Source organism: Mobula birostris, chromosome 25 (genome assembly GCF_030028105.1).
Source record: "Mobula birostris isolate sMobBir1 chromosome 25, sMobBir1.hap1, whole genome shotgun sequence".
In the NCBI taxonomy this organism is placed as follows: domain Eukaryota; kingdom Metazoa; phylum Chordata; class Chondrichthyes; order Myliobatiformes; family Myliobatidae; genus Mobula; species Mobula birostris.
Window position 1 is genome coordinate 61701429 of NC_092394.1, and position 17748 is coordinate 61719176.

Below are 17748 nucleotides of genomic sequence, written 5' to 3' on the forward strand. Positions count from 1 at the left end.
TAAAATTGGCATGTCGCAAAGGTAATGCTACAGTTGTTATGGGGGACTTCAACATGCAGGTAGACTGTTGGAATCACGTTGGTACTGGACCCCAAGAAAGGGAGTTTGTGGAGTCCCTCCGAAATGGATTCCTGGAACAGCTTGTACTGGAGCCTACCAGAGAGAACGCAATTCTAGATTTAGTGTTGTGCAATGAACCGGATTCGATCAGGGACCTCGAGGTAAAGGAGCCATTAGGAGGTAGTGACCATAATATGATAAGTTTTAATCTACAATTTGAGAGGGAGAAGGGAAACTCAGGAGTGTCAGTATTACAGTTGAACAAAGGGAACTATGGTGCTATGAGGGAGGAGCTGGCCAAAGTTCAATGGAACAATACACTAGCAGGGATGACAGTGGAACAGCAATGGCAAAAGTTTCTGGGAATAATGTGGAAGGTGCAGGATCAGTTCATTCCAAAGACGAAGAAAGATCCTAAGGGGAGGCTGTGGCTGAGAAGGGAAGTAATGGACAGCATAAAAATAAAAGAGAAGTAGTATAACATAGCAAAGACGAGTGGGAAGCCGGAGGATTGGGAAACTTTTAAAGAGCAACAGAAGGTAACTAAAAAGGCAATACACAGAGAAAAAATGAGGTACGAAGGTAAACTAGCCAAGAATATAAAGGAGGATAGTAAAAGCTCCTTTAGGCATGTGAAAAGGAAAAAAAAATTAAGACCAAAATTGGGCCCTTGAAGACAGAAGCGGGTGAATTTATTATGGGGAACAAGGAAATGGCAGACGAGTTGAACAGGTACTTTGGATCTGTCTTCACTAAGGAAGACACAAACAATCTCCCAGATGTAATAGTGGCCAAAGGACCTAGGGTAATGGATGAACTGAAGGAAATTTATATTAGGCAGGAATTGGTGTTGGATCGGCTGTTGGGTCTGAAGGCTGATAAGTCCCTGGGACCTGACGGTCTGCATCCCAGGGTACTTGAGGAGGTGGCTTTAGAAATCATGGACGCATTGGTAATCATTTTCCAATGTTCTATGGATTCAGGATCAATTCCTGTGGATTGGAGGGTGGCTAATGTTGTCCCTCTCTTCAGGAAGGGAGGAAGAGAGAAAACAGGGAATTATAGACCGGTTAGCCTGACGTCGGTGGTGGGAAAGATGCTGCAGTCAATTATAAAAGATGAAATTACGACACATCTGGCTAGCAGTAACAGGATTGGTCTGAGTCAGCATGGATTTACAAAGGGGAAATCATGCTTGACTAATCTTCTGGAATTTTTTGAGGATGTAACTATGAGAATGGACAAGGGCGAGCCAGTGGATGTAGTGTACCTGGACCTTCAGAAAGCCTTTGATAAAGTCCCACATTGGAGATTAGTGGGCAAAATTAGGGCACATGGTATTGAGGGCAGAGTACTGACATGGATTGAAAATTGGCTGGCTGACAGAAAACAAATAGTAGGGATTAATGGGTCCTTTTCGGAACGGCAGGCAGTGACCAGTGGGGTACCGCAGGGTTCAATGCTGGGACCGCAGCTGTCTACAATATATATTAATGATTTAGATGAGGGAATTAAAAGTAACATTAGCAAATTTGCCGATGACACAAAGCTGGGTGGCAGTGTGAAATGTGAAGAGGATGTTATGAGAATGCAGGGTGACTAGTACAGGCTGGGTGAGTGGGCAGATGCAGTTTAATGTGGATAAATGTGAGGTTATCCACTTTGGTGGTAAGAACAGGAAGGCAGATTATTATCTAAATGGAGTCAAGTTAGGAAAAGGGGAAGCACGAGATCCAGGTGTTCTTGTACATCAGTCACTGAAAGTAAGCATGCAAGTACAGCAGGCAGTGAAGAAAGCTAATGGCATGCTGGCCTTCATAACAAGGGGAATTGAGTATAAGAGCAAAGAGGTCCTTCTGCAGCTCTACAGGGCCCTGGTGAGACCATATCTGGAGTACTGTGTGTAGTTTTGGTCTCCAAATTTGAGGAAAGACATCCTTGCTATTGAGGGAATGCAGCGTAGGTTCACAAAGATTGGAGCGACTGGGCTTGTATACTCTGGAATTTAGAAGGCTGAGAGGGGATCTTATTGAAACATATAAGATTATTAAGGGATTGGACACGCTGGAGGCAGGAAGCAGGTTCCTGCTGATGGGTAAGTCCAGAACCAGAGGCCATAGTTTAAGAATAAGGGGTAGGCCATTTAGAATGGAGTTGAGGAAAAACTTTTTCACCCAGAGAGTGGTGGATATATGGAATGCTCTGCCCCAGAAGGCTGTGGAGGCCAAGTCTCTGGATGCTTTCAAGAAACAGATGGATAGAGCTCTTAAAGATAGCGGAGTCAAAGGTTATGGGGATAAGGCAGGAACTGGATACTGATTGTGGATGATCAGCCATGATCACAGTGAATGGTGGTGCTGGCTCAAAGGGCCGAATGGCCTACTCCTGCACCTGTTGTCTATTGTCTATTGTATTTTTTTGAACTCCAAACCTAAACACAAAACTATGTTACAGATTTCATTAAACATAAAACACCTCACTTTTGTTTTATTTGTGAAACACTACATTGGTGACCCTGATGCTCTCGGATGATTTGAGAGTTATTGAACGCAGCCAACACCCGAGCTTTGGAAGCCAAGTGGCGTCACTTGGTTTAAAGAACTCTTCTTGCAGAAAATGCCTAATCCAGTTCACATACCCTCACTAATGACCCATGAAGGACTATAGGGAGCTGCTAAAATAGCTGATAGTCTATTCAGCCAAGTAGAGATGCATAATTCCTCTTTTCCCTGCCTCAATAAGCCCAGTCAGCAAGGCCCCTAATATAAGGACGTCTGTGGCTGTGAAACAGACTATGCTGGCCCTGGGGTATTACCACACTCGCTTTGGTACGAACACTAGGAAGTGCCGACTGCCTTGCCGCTTTGACAGTACCTGCACTGGACATCAGAGGTTGTGAACACCATGGGTTCCAGCTGCCAGGGTTGTCTAGTGTTCATTATGGACACCCTTTCAGGGCGATGTTTCCTGTGTGACACGGGTGCTCAAGAGAGTGTGCTGCCAGCATTGCCTATTGATGAGAAGGCAAGAGCAATGAAACCTCACTGGAGGCTTAGACCTCTGCTCGGTGCAGATTTCATGAATGCCCAAAGACTGTCAGTCGATCTTAAGAATGCCAGCTTATGGATATCAAGGACTTTGGGTTGTTACCCTGCTCCGCCAGCAAGATCCCCGCAACAACTCTGTCAAACGCATGCCCCATTGCATGTGAGTTTATTTGACTGCTAGGTGAATTCCCAAACTTCACCAAGTCCACATTCTCCACTAGTCACAAAACATGGGGTCGAACACCACATTCCCACAACAGGCCTGCTAGTCCATGCTGCACGTGTAAATTGGACCCAGAAAAGGTGGCAATTGCAAAGGCTGAGTTTGCCAACATGGAAAGACTTAGCATTGTACGCTGGTCAAATAGCCCCTGGGCTTCACCCCTCCACATGGTCCCCAAGTCCACTGGTGGTTGCCACCCATGTGCCAAATACCAACACCCCCCAAATGTTACCCGGTCCCACATATTCCAGACGCTTCAGCATGCTTAGCCAAAAAGTTAATTTTTTCCAAGGGTCAACCTACTTAGGGGCTACCATCACTGCCTGTGTGCTTGAAGGACATTCTCAAAACAGCTGTGATAACACTGTTTGGCCTTTTTGAGTTTCTGTGCATGACGTTTCAGCTGAAAAATAATGCCGTGGCTAACTGCCTCTTACAGCCAAACATACAGGCTGAACATACAGGGGTTAACTATGCCAGTCTGCAGCCAACCAAGTTACTGACTCAAGAGGTCCACCCTACCAAACAGCAATCACAGGCCTGTGGTTGGCTGGCATTAAGTTCAGGGAAGGTGGGGTTTCTCTCCTGTGCAACGTCTCAACAGCATACCACCCGCCTCAGTAAATTCAATTCCTTGTCACCTATTCATACCTCTTGGGATTCCACTGATCTACGTTTTGCCTCATTTGTTTTCGTCCAACATGATGCACACCAACACCCCTTTGGCCCCTTTAAGATGGCCCATTCTGTTTTGGAACAGGGAAAAAAAGACTTATAGTAAGAGAGGTAAACCTTAATGTATGTCAATAGATCATCTTAAACTGGCCCAATAAATAAGATTTGGACTGTTCTGCTGCCACGACATGATCATGAGCGTGTCAAGCCAGAAGCACCTGTTGTTCCTCCACCTGAACACAGGAGCCGAGCCGAACTGAGCCGGGTAACTCATCCAAGCACCAGGCAGGCTCAAAATGCCAATTTTAGTGAATTCTGGTGGTGGGGGGTGGGGTCTGTGAACACTGACATTGAGTTGAAGTTTCACTTCAAGAGGCTGGTCTGACATGATGATGTTATTATGCAAAGAGTTCTTAGTCCACTTTTGTGTGTATGTTTTGGAGTCCAATAAAATGTGTTATGGGTTTCATTAAACATAAACGCCTCTCTATGTTTCATTTGCGAAAATCTACATCATTAATGTACTATGATTTTAGAAGCATACAACACATTACAGGCCCTCCTGCCCACAAAGTTTGCACTGACCACGTAACCTACTCTGGAGACTGCCTAGAATTTCCCTACCACATCGCCTTCTATTTTTCTAAGCTCCATGTACCTACCTTAGAGTCTCTTAAAAGTCCCTATTGTACCTGCCTCCACCACCTTTGCTAACAGTGCGTTCCACCCACCCACCACTCTCTGTGTGACATCAACCCGTACCTACTTCCAAGCACTGAAAACTATGCCCCCTCATGTTAGCCATTTCAGCCCTAGGAAAAAGCCTCAGGCTATCCACACAACCAATGCCTTATACACCTCTAACAGGTCACCTCTCATCCTCCATCGCTCCAAGGAGAAAGGGCCAAGTTCAGTCAACTTATTCTCATAAGGCATGTTCTCCAATCCAGTCAACATCCTTCTAAGTACATCTGCACCCTCCCTCTAGTTTCCACATCCTTCCTGTAGTGAGGTGACCAGAACTGAACACAGTACTCCAAGTGCGGTCTGAACAAGGTCTTATATAGCTGTAACATTATCTCACGGCTCTTGAACTCTGTCCCACTGTCAACAAGCGCAGCAGATTTGAGTGTCCTATGGACACAGACTCCCAGTTCCTTCTGATCTTCCAGACTACTAAGAGTCTTACCATTATTATATTCTGTCTTCAAACCTACCAAAATGAACCACTTCACACTTATCTGGGTTGAACAACTGCCACTTCTCAGCCCAGTTTTGCATCCTATCGATATCCCGCTGTAACCTCTGACAACCCATCACACTATCCACAACACCCCCAACCGCTGTGTCATCAGCAAACTTACTAACCCACCCTTCTACTTCATCCAAGTCATTTATAAAAATAACAAAGAGGAGGGGGTCGCAGAACAGATCCCTGTGGAAAACCACTGGTCACCGACCTTCATACAGAATACGAACCATCTACAACCATCCCCCTTTGCCTTTTGCTGGCAAGCCAATTCTGTAGCCTATGCCTCCTTGCTTCCTGAATGAGCCTTGCTGACTGAAATTTATATACACTACATCCACTGTTCAACTTCATCACTGTGTTTTGTTGCATCCTCAAATAATTCAATCAGGCTTGTAAGGCATGACCTCCCCTTGACAAAGCTATGCTGACTATCCCTAATCATATTATGCCTCTCCAAAATGCTCATAAATCTGCCTCTCAGGATTTTCTCCAACAACGTGTCCACCACTGAAGTAAGACTCAGTGGTCTATAATTTCCTGGGCGACCTCTCCAACCCTCCATCCCTATTGGTGATGCAAAGAACACCAGAGGATCAGCAATCTCCTCCCTCAATTCCCACAGAACTGCCTGGGGTATACCTCGTCCAGTCGCTGTGACTTAACTAACTTAATGCTTTTTAAAAACTCCACCACATTCTCTTTCTTAATCTCTATATGCTCAATCATTTCAGTCCGCTGTAAGCCATCCCCACAATTGCCAAGCTCCTTTCCCTGGTGAATACTGAAGCAAAGTATTCATTAAGTACCTCCACTACCTCCTTTGACTCCGTGCACACTTTTCCACTATTGCACCTGAATTGTCCTATTCTCACACAGAATCTGTCCTCTTGCTCTTCATGTACTTGTAGAATCCTTGGGGTTTTCCTTAATCCTGCTCACCAAGGCCTTCTCATGGTCCCTTCTTGCTCTAATTCCATTCTTAAGCTTTATCCTGGCAACCTTGTAATTTTCTAGAACTGTTTCTTTAACCTCTTCTAAGCCTTTCTTTTCTTAACTGGATTTTCCACATCCTTTTACTCTACCATCCTTTCCCTGCCTCAATGGAATAGCAGAGCGCTAGGTGCAAATATTCCTTGAACATTTCCATATTTCTGCCATGCACTTCCCTGAGAACATCTGCTCCCAAGTTCCTGCCTAATAGCATATATTTCCCCCCTACCCCAATTAAACGTTTTCCCAAATTGTCTGCTCCTATCCCTCCCCAGTGCTATGGTAAAGGGGAGAATTATGATCACTACCTCTAAAATGCTCTCCCACATCTGACCAGGTTCATTTCCCAATACCAAATCAAGTACAGCCTCTCTAGTTGGCTTATCTACATATTGCGATAGCAAACCTTCCTAACAAACACACCTAACAAACTCCATCTAAACCCCTTGCTCTAAGGAGATGCCAGTCAGGAAAGTTAAGATCTCCCATCACAACAACCCTATTATTATTGCACCGTTCCAGAAGCTGTATATGTCTCTGTTACTACTGGGGGTGGGGGGGATCTATAAAAAACACCCAGTAGAGTTACGGACCCCTTCCTATTCCTGACTTTCAGCCACACAGACTCAGTAGATTATCCCTCCATGACTTCCTCCTTTTCTGCAGCCATGACACTATAACTGATTAGCAGTGCCACTTTTGCCTCCCATCCTGTCCTTTTTGAAACATCTAAAAGTCTGGCACACTCAGCAGCCATTCCCTCCTGAGACATCCAAGTCTCTATAATGGCCACAACATCATAGTTCCACATATTGATCCACGCTCTAAGTTCATCCACCTTTTTTAGGTTGCATTAGAAACACAGAAAACCTAGAGCACAATACAGGCCCTTCGGCCCACAAAGTTGTGCTAAACATGTCCCTACCTTAGAAATTACTAGGCTTACCCATAGCCCTCTATTTTTCTAAGCTCCATGTACCTATCCAAAAGTCTCTTAAAAGACCCTATCGTATCCACCTCCATTGCTGGAAGCCTGTTCCACTTTCACTCCGAGTAAAAAACTTACCCCTGACATCGCCTCTGTACCTACTCCCCAGCACCTTAAACCTGTGTCCTCTTGTGGCAACCATTTCAGCCCTGGGAAAAAGCCACTGACTATCCGCACAATCAATGCCTCTCATCATCTTATACACCTCTATCAGGTCACCTCTTATGATCCGTCGCTCCAAGGAGAAAAGGCCGAGTTCACTCAACCTATTCTCATAAGGCATGCTCCCTAATCCAGGCAACATCCTTGTAAATCTCCTCTGCACCCTTTCTATGGCTCCCACATCCTTCCTGTAGTGAGGCGACCAGAACTGAGCACAGTACTCCAAGTGGGGTCTGACCAGGGTCCTATACAGCTGCAACATTACCTCTCAGCTCCTAAATTCAATTCCACGATTGATGAAGGCCAATACACCGTATGCCTTGTTAACCACAGTCAACCTGCGCAGCTGCTTTGAGCGTCCTATGGACTCGGGCCCCAACATCCCTCTGATCCTCCACACTGCCAAGAGTCTTACCATTAATACTATATTCTGCCATCATATTTGACCTACCAAAATGAACCATTTCACACTTATCTGGGTTGAACTCCATCTGCCACTTCTCAGCCCAGTTTTGTATTCTATCAATGTCCCACTGTAATCCCTGACAGCCCTCCACACTATCCACAACACCTCCAACCTTTGTGTCATCAGCAAACTTACTAACCCATCCCTCCACTTCCTCATCCAGGTCATTTATAAAATCATAAAGAATAAGGGTCCCAGAACAGATCCCTGCGGCACTCCACTGGTGACTGACCTCCATGTAGAATATGACCCATCTCCAACCACTCTTTGCCTTCTGTGGGCAAGCCAGTTCTGGATCTACAAAGCAATGTCCCCTTGGATCCCATGTCTCCTTACTTTCTCAATAAGCCTTGCATGGGGTGCCTTATCAAATGCCTTGCTGAAATCCATATACACTACATCTACTGCTCTTCCTTCATCAATGTGTTTAATCACATCCTCAAAAAATTCAATCAGGTTCGTAAGGCATGACCTGCCCTTGACAAAGCCATGCTGACTATTCCTAATCATATTATACCTCTCCAAATGTTCATAAATCCTGCCTCTCAGGATCTTCTCCATCAACTTACCAACCACTGAGGTAAGACCCACCGGTCTATAATTTCCTGGGCTATCTCTACTCCCTTTCTTGAATAAAGGAACAACATCCTCAATCCTCCAATCCTCTGAAACCTCTCCCATCCCCATTGATGATGCAAAGATCATCGCCAGAGGCTCAGCAATCTCCTCCCTCGCCTCCCACAGTCGCCTGAGGTACATCCTATCCTTCCTCACAAACTCCCTGTGAGCTGTCCAAACTTGTGCACCAACCACCCCATCCTCTGCCTCTTCACTTCCGTTCCCACCCCCTGCATCTCTAGTTTAAACCCTCCCTAACAGCATTAGCAAACCTCCCTCCCAGGATATTGGTCCTTCTCGGATTCAAGTGCAACCCGTCCTTTTTGTATTGATCACACTTGCACCAGAACAAGTCCCAATGGTCCAGAAATCTGAATCCCTGCCCCCTACTCTAGTCCTTCAGCCACGCAATTATCCTCATTCTATTCCTACGCTCACTGTCACGTGGCACAGGCAGCAAATCCGAGATTACTATCCTTGAGGTCCTGCTTCTCAGTTTCCTTCCTAACTCCCTGCATTCTGCCTTCAGGGCCTCCTCCCTATTTCTGCCTGTGTCATTGGTACCAATATGTATGACGACCTTTGGCTGCTCAACCTCTGTGACTAAACACATTCTGACCCTAGCGGCACAGCCACTGTTGCTTCCCCCAGGGAGGTCACCTACCCCATCCACCCCAACAGTACTCAAAATGGAGTACTTATTGTTAAGGGGGATGGCCATTGGTGTTGCTCTCCATTACCTGATGGCTCTCCCTACCATCGCCTGACAGTCACCCACAATTCTGTACCATCATTAAGCCTTGGATGAGCTATAAGTTCCTCTAACTCAATATTGGGAAGATCAAAGCCATCTTGATGGCCCCACAAGCTGATTAGGTAAGAAATCCTACCCCAAGCGCACTTTCTAACTGCCCTTGGGGTAGGGTTTCTCACCTAATCAACATTCAGAATATAAACAATTGAACGCTTTAAGCCTGGTTTATACTTCTGCGTCAACACGTTGCCATAAGGTCTGCGTCGCCACAAACCCTACGCAAAGCCGACGCGGAACCCTACGCGAGACCCTGCGTTGCTGCGACGCGCACTTCTCCCAAAATGTAACTGCGCGTCGCAGCAACGCAGAACGCAACAGCTGTGATTGGTTCGCTTGGTAGCATCGCATTTCATCCTACGCTGCAATAGCTTCCCATTGGGCGACTGAAGGGCAGGGAAGGAACTCTAGCTGCAATGCGTTCCATAAAGCTTTACAGACCTCCGAAATTATGGAGGATACATTTTGTCCAAAAAAATTCGCTCGCGTCTTGTTTACCCCGAGACTACCATGACCATGAAGCCTTGCGCGGGCAGGTGAGTGTGCATGCGTGACGTGCACGAATTGCCAAGCGACGCAGACACACCAACGCACAAGTATAAATGCTCACAACGCGCGTAGGCCACTTGTGTAGGTTATGGCATCCAGTTAACGCAGAAGTATAAACCAGGCTTGTGTCTTCCACTACCCCTGGCCTGATCACAGTACAATCTCATCTCACCCTACTTACCCATTCTGACCCGATTATTGTTTCTGTGCACTGACTTTCTCTACTGCACCATTAGTAGCAGAGCTTTCAGCCACTGTCTCTTGCACTCTGGTGGATCTCCCTTAATCCCTTCAACTCATTAGGATTAGGCAGAAAAAAAATCATTACTTTGATCTATATTCTAATGACCTGCGCAAAACATCCTCTACAGATTTCAGAATCAGAATCATGTTTAAGCTGCCTTAATGACTAGTGATGAAATGCTTTGAGAGGTTGGTCATGAGTAGACTGAACTCCTGCCTCAGCAAGGACCTGGACCCATTGCAATTTGCCTATCGCCACAATAGGTCAACTGCAGACACAATCTCCACATGACCATAAGATCTCAATGGCTCTTCACACGGCTTTAGACCACCTGGACAACACAAACACTTACGTCAGGATGCTGTTCATCGACTAGCTCAGCATTTAATACCATCATTCCCATAATCCTGATTGAGAAGTTGCAGAACCTGGGACTCGGTACCTCCCTCTGCAATTGAATTCTTGACTTCCTAACCGAGGTCACAATCTGTGCGGATTGTATCTCCTCCTCACTGATGATCAATACTGGTGCACCTCAGGGGTGTGTGCTTAGCCCACTGCTCTACTCTCTATATACCCATGACTGTGTGGCTGGGCATAGCTCAAATACCATCTATAACTTTGCTGATGATACAACCATTATTGGTAGAATCTCAGATGGTGACCAGAGGACGTACAGGAGTGAGGTATGCCAACTAGTGGTGTCGCAGCAGCAACCTGGTACTCAATGTCAGTAAGACGAAAGAGCTGATTGTGGACTTCAGGAAGGGTAAGACGAAGGAACACATACAAATCCTCAGAGGGGATTCAGAAGTGGAGAGAGTGAGCAGCTTCAAGTTCCTGAGTGTCAAGATCTCTGAGGATCTAACCTGGTCCCAACACATTGAAGTACTTATAAAGGCAGCAAGATACGACTATACTTCATTAGGAGCTTGAAGAGATTTGGCATGTCAACCAACACACTCAAAAACTTCTTATAGATGTACAGCAACCTGACAGGCTGCATCACTGTCTGGCATTGGGGGGGGGGGGGGGGGGCGGTGTTGCTACTGCACAGGACCGAAAGAAAGCTGCAGAGGGTTGTAAATTTAGTCGGCTCCATCTTGGGTATGAGCCTACAAAGTACCCAGGACATCTTCAAGGAGCGGTGTCTCAGAAAGGCAGTGTCCATTATTAAAGACCTCCAGCACCCAGGGCATGCCCTTTTCTCACTGTTACCATCAGGTAGGAGGTACAGAAACGTGAAGGCACACACTCAGCGATTCAGGAACAGCCTCTTCCCCTCTGCCATCCGATTTCTAAAAGGACATTGAACCCTTGAACACTACCTCATTTTATAAATTATATTTATTTTCTGTTTTAATCATGATTTTTTAAATCTATTCAAATATATGCATGTTGCAATTTATTTATTTTCCTTCTATATTATGCATTGCATTGAACTGCTGCTGCCAAGTTTACAAATTTCACAACACATGCCAGTGATGGTGATAATAAACCTGATTCTGATTCTGACATTTTACAACTCCGATTCTGAAAAGCCTTCCCCAGTTACAGTTAAACCTGGTTATTTGGACCATTGGCTAATTAGGGCAGCCGTTTATTTGGGACAACTCTTAAAGAACAAAACTAATCGAGAACATTGCTGGGATTCCCTTCATTTATTTGGGACACTATGCCACTTAATTAGGACAGAAGACTGCTGCAGAACAGTTTCTTAACTAGTATCAGACGTGTGCATTTGTGTGACTATTAGTCACTTCACCATGCTTAGAGCCACCAGTTCTTAAATAGCGTGAGTTTTGTGTGCTTGGAATCAAGACAGTTGGTTTTCCCTCTGACAGTTAGTGAAAAATACTCAGTAAGACAACTTGGAATTGTTTTGCTCACAATGGTTTCAAGTATTCAGGCTTACAGATGCCAGAAACAGCCATGAGTAAAAATAAATTATTTCACTACTTCAACAAATTAGGAATTATGAAGAATCTGAAAGTATCGACAATCGTCTTAAATGTTACAATAAAAATGAAAATTTGGAAGATGCAATCATCTAAAGCTTTATATAAAGGCAGTTCATTATCTGCACTAGGTGTCTGCATTGATTTTGCTCATTTGCAGTCAATCAAAAGAACAGGGCAGCGTACACTGAATGAATTCCTCTTGATAATTATCAGGAACTAATACAGTCTTATAGGACTGTGGTAGTATTGGTAATATTCTAATTTGTTCCGTATTTCATTTATGTACATAATTTGTTACTCGTTAAATAGCAGCTTTGTCTTCTTTATACCTTTTTAACTATTTCCATGAAACCTTAGCTGCCTAAATTGGGTCAAAACATACTGGTGCCAATGTAGCTGAGCATCCGCTGTATTCCAAGTTCTACAACCAATCAATTACCTGCATCCAGACATTGGTGAAGACAAACTTTTTCACTTCTGCCCCACTGAATAAGAAAGAGAGAGAAACAGAAACAGGCCTTTTGGACAATATTACGCTGTCCATCTACTACCCATTAACACCAATCCTAAATTCATCCCATTTTTTTTTTGCATCACAGCCTAACATACATATGCACATATACTTCACAGAGTCCTCTGTGAGACCCTGTGGAAAAAAAAAACCTCCTCTCACCTTCTGCTAACTGATTGTTTCATAACAGTCAATTCAAGATGGTGAACTGTCTATACATATGCAAACCAATATTGAGAAATGAACTTACTGTTGCTAATTTCCAGGTTATCTGACCAGGTCTGAGGGCCCAGGAAAGTCTCCAGTGAATAAGTCACACCCTTCACTTGCTCCACTTCACAATTCTTCACCTTCCCAAAGTGCAGGATTTTTCCATCAGAGGGACTGATCTAGCAAACAACAATAAGGAGAGGCATTGTTGTTGGGTCAATTACAAGTCAAGAAACATAAATGGTAAACTGCCCACAGCATGGGACAAAACATATGCAGTTGCTCATATTAAGGAATTGATAGTGATGTTAAAGAAAAAGGCTAGATGTGGAGTATGTTCTGGCTATATCTAATACATCCGCATGGATATGTCAATGCACCAAATTATTTCTTACATTAGTGGTCGCCAACCTGTCGATTGGGATCGACCGGTTGATCTTTGAGACTTTCCCAGTAGATCCCGAAGAAAATCAAAAATAAATACACAAATACTGTTGTAATGTGTGCATTATAAAAATAAGTAATACTAATTAGAATAATGGTAATATAGCAATACTTTCGCTACTGAAAGCTGTTTGTAAAGAGGGATTGTTTCCAGGTTGCAGGGTTTTAGTTCTGTTCTTTCTGCCCAGTGCGCATGTGTGTAGTTCCCACGCCATGCACCGCGTTTTCAGCGTAGCCTGTGCTGCATCGAAGTGCCCAATTAGATTAGATAAGAGTACAGACTGTTGCAAACATCAATATACGGCACTCGCTCGTGATGTCCTGATAGCATGGCGGAGGCTCCACGAAAGAAGGTGAAAACATACAAATTCCATCCAGAATGGGAAGAGGAATTTCTATTTACCTTGGTGAAAGACAAGTGTGTATGTATGTTGTGCCACCAAACACAAGCATTGACTAAAAGAGGGAATCTGGAGCGGCACCACAACACCAACCACCAGAAATTTAGACACCTAGCCCCTGAAGAGCGCAATTCATGCCAGGAAACTTGAGGAGCTAAAATCGGGGTTGAAGGCCCAGCAATCGTTTTTCACAAAACATGCTGCTATTGAAGAATCATTTCGTGTAAGTCACCTTTTGGCTAAACACAAGCCTTTTGCAGATGGCGATTTATTCAAGGAAGCAATGGTCATTACCGCAGAGACTGTTTTTAATGACTTTAAAAACAAAAACGGCATCACAACTGCAATATGTAATATACCACTTGGCCCTGCAACAGTGACAAGGAGGGTGGAGTCACTGTCAAGAGTTCGTGGATCGACTTGTCACTCTGTGAATATTTTTCACTACAGTTCGATGAATCCCTGGATGTAATGCAAACAGCTCAGCTTGTTGTATTTGTCAGAATGGTTTTCCAGGATTTTACAGCAAAGGAGGACTTCCTCACTCTTTTGCAATTAAAGGAGAGAACGAGAGGTGAGGATATTTACAATGAGTTTAAAAAATATATCCGTGAAAATGACATCCCCGTTCATAAACTGGTGGCAATTACTACTGATGGGGCCGAGCAATGCGCGGTGTGCGCGTTGGTTTTATAGCACTAAAAATCAGTGCCTAGTTCGGGTCAACATCTATGTGAAATTGTATTTTCACTGATGAAAATTATTAAATCTAGGTACAGGAGCTGTCTTACTGACAGACACCTCACAGACTGTCTCAGACTGGCTGTCTGTAGCTATGAGCCAAATTTCAGGGAACTAGCAGAAAGTATTCAGCCCCAGTCATCACACTGAGTGCAACAGTCAATTTTTATTCATTTATTTTTCGTGTTGAAATAAAATTAAATAATGAAACTTAGAATTAAAGGTGTGAAGTATTGTAATATTCTTAAAGAAAGACAGCTATGGCCTGTTTGATATGCTAGTTACAGTGTTTTCTTGTTTGAATTAATTTGAAAGTTTGACAAAAGTATTTTGTGTAATTCAAATACAATTAGCCCAAATAAAAGGCCTCAAATTGGAAGTACAATCTGAGCTGTTTTTTCTCTAAACGATTTAGTAGGTAGAACTTGCCTCTCACTAAGGTCGAGGTCGGGGATCTTGGGCTTAAAAAGGTTGGTGACCACTATCTTACATACCAAAGACATTCGGGTTAGAATTCCTAAGTTGTGGACATGCTATGTTGGTGCTCGAAGCATGGTGACACTTGTGGAGTGCCCAAAGCATATCCTCGGGCTGTGTTGGTCGTTGACGCAAAAGATTAATTTCACTGTACGTGACAAATAAAGCTAACCTTATCTTAATTTTAACTTTCCACCAATTCCTCTGCTTTCTCCTTTGATAAAGAAAAGAGCTTCTTTATCAGCTTTCTTTATGCTTCATCTTGTACTTCTGTAAGTTTGTCTGTTTCCTTATAACACGACTACATTGCCAGATAGGAATAGAATGAGGTGGCGGATAAATGCATGACTGAAAAATTGGAGCAGGGGGCAGGGATTCAGATTTCTGGGTTATTGGGACCTCTTCTGGGGCAGGTGGGATCTGTACAAAAGGGATGGGTTGCACTTGAATCCGAGGGGGACCAATATCCTTTGCTACAGCTATTGGGAGTGGTTTAAACCAATATGGCAGTGGGATGGGAACCAGTCTGATAGAGCTGAGGATTAGTCAGCAGGTTTACAAGTAGATGATGGGTGTAATATGAATGTAAGGAAGGACAACCCAATGATTGGGTACAAATGCAGACAGTGCAAAGTTGTACCACAGAGGCAAAATTCATAAGGGCAAAGAATGCAGAACTGAAGGTGCTGTATTTAAATACACGCAGCATTCGGAATAAGGTGGACGAACTCATGACGCAATTACAGATTGGTCAGTATGACGTTGCGGGCATCACTGAGTCATGGCTGAAAGAAAGCCATAGCTGGGAGCTTAATATCAAAGGATATACTTGGACAGGCAGGAACGCATAGCCGGTAGTGTGGCTCTGTTGGTAAGAAATGGAATAACATCTTTAGAAAGAGGTAACATAGGGTCAGAAAATGTTGAATCTTTGTGAGTGGATTTAAAGAAACTACAAGGGTTAGTGGAATTGATGGATTTGTGGCAAAATTTGCGGATGATACGAAGACAGGTGTAAGGGGTATGTAGTGCTGAGGAAGCAACGCAATTGCAGCAGGACTTGGACAAATTGGAAGAATGGGCAAAAAATTGTAGATGGAGTGTTGGGAAACGTATGATTATGCATCATGGTAAAGGGAACAATAGCGCAGATTATCTAAATGGGGAGAAAATTCAAACATCAGAGGTGCAAAGGGACTTAGGAGTCCTCATGCAAGACTCCCAGAAGGTTAATTCACAAGTTGAGTGTGTGGTAGAGAAGGTAAATGTAATGATGGCATTTATTTCAAGGGGAATAGTATATAAAAACAAGGTATATAATTTTTATATAGTATATAAAAACTAGTCAGACCACACTTGGAATATCACCAACAATTTTGGACCCCATATCTCAAAAAGGATGTGTTGCCATTGGAGAGTCCAGTGGAGGTTCACGAGAATGATTCTGGGAATGAAGGGGTTAACATGTGAGGAGCATTTGGCAGCTTTGGGCCTGTACTCGCTGGTATTTAGAAGAATACATGGGGCGGAGGGTGAAGCTGAATCAAGATGGCGCTAAAGGCAACTCCTTTGCTTGCATCTTCGGAAACAGCTCTATTTCATCTTTAATATCTCTGTTTTTCCCTTTCAGGGTTGTTTTGAACAACTTGCCCTGGATGGCTTTGGTTCTTTGCAGGAATGGGACCCGCTCTCAGGGTTTCACGTCTGGCCATTATTCGACGTGCCAAGGACTAAGAGCTCAACTTGCCTTCAGAGGGCTCTGGAGATGGATGGATTGAAGGTTGGTGTCCCAGCAGGAGATCAGTATGCCATGGGAGTCAGAAGATCCATGGCTGTGTGCCCAGAGACCTGGGATCTTTGGGCACAGAGCTCAGAAAAAGCAACACAACAGACTTTTAACATCATAAACCAATGCGTTGTTTGTTATGTCTCCCTTCTCGCTGTGAAACGGTCACGCCTATTACTCCCTTATTAGGGAGAGAGAGAGAGCCTGTGGTATGTCGAATACCGGGTGAACTGGTAGTCTTTGGGGTAACTGCATGTCTGTGTCTTTGTTGTTGCTTTGCTGCACACTTGAGTGCTCAGTGGTGGGCGCCAATGCTTTTTTTCTGCTGGTAGGGGGAGGGGGATCGTTGCTTGCTGCCACTTACGTGCAGTAGGGAGGGGGGTCATTGGGGTTCTAACATTTAACTGTCATTCATTCTTTGGGAGCACTCCTCTTTTCATGGATGGTTGCAAAGAAAAAGCATTTCAGGATATATATTGTATACAGTTCTCTGACATTAAATGTACCTTTGATACTTTTTGATCTCATTGAAATCTACCGAATGTTGAAAGGACCAGATAAGGTGGATGTGGAGAGGATGTTTACTATGGTGGAGGTATCCAGAACTAGGGCACAGCCTTAAAATTGAGAGGTGACCTTTTCGAACAGAAGTAAAGACATTTTTTTAAAGCCAAAATGCGCTGAACCTGTGGAATGCTCGGCCACAGACTGCAGTGGAGGCAGAGTCCGTGGGTATATTTAAAGCGAAAGTTGATAGATTCCTGATTGGTTGGAGTATCAAGGGATATGGTGAGAAGGCAGGTGTATGGGGTTGAATAGGATCCTGGGTTAGCCATGATGGTGGAGCAGACGCGATGGGCTGAATGGTCTAATTCTGCTTCTATGTCTTATTGTCTTAAATTCTTCACAGGCTGTTTATCACATTTGGATAGCCTAAGGTCAGGAACGAAACTATAAAAATTATATTCATAGATAACAGAAAGATCATTATCGCTATCTCTGAATGATTACATGTTAATCTCAGACACCTTAGTACAGAAATGTAACGAGTATCGATTTGTGGAATATAGACATATACTGACCCATCATTGAGAACTGAGTGTAATCACAATTTGATGGGCTCTGTTGTGAG

General features: G+C 44.0%; 1 protein-coding gene across 6 annotated transcripts in view; it reads right to left on the minus strand.

The window, feature by feature from the left end:
* The window catches only part of pisd (phosphatidylserine decarboxylase), a 182894-nt gene that overhangs the window by 12026 nt on the left and 153120 nt on the right, over positions 1-17748 (minus strand). For 5 of the 6 annotated variants that reach the window (XM_072243234.1, XM_072243237.1, XM_072243233.1 and 2 more), the window contains one exon: positions 12808-12946. In XM_072243234.1, coding sequence (XP_072099335.1) covers positions 12808-12946 — 139 coding nt within the window. Of the gene's footprint in view, positions 1-3981; positions 4077-12807; positions 12947-17748 lie in introns of all 6 variants that reach the window. The other variant, XM_072243239.1, reaches the window with a different exon arrangement.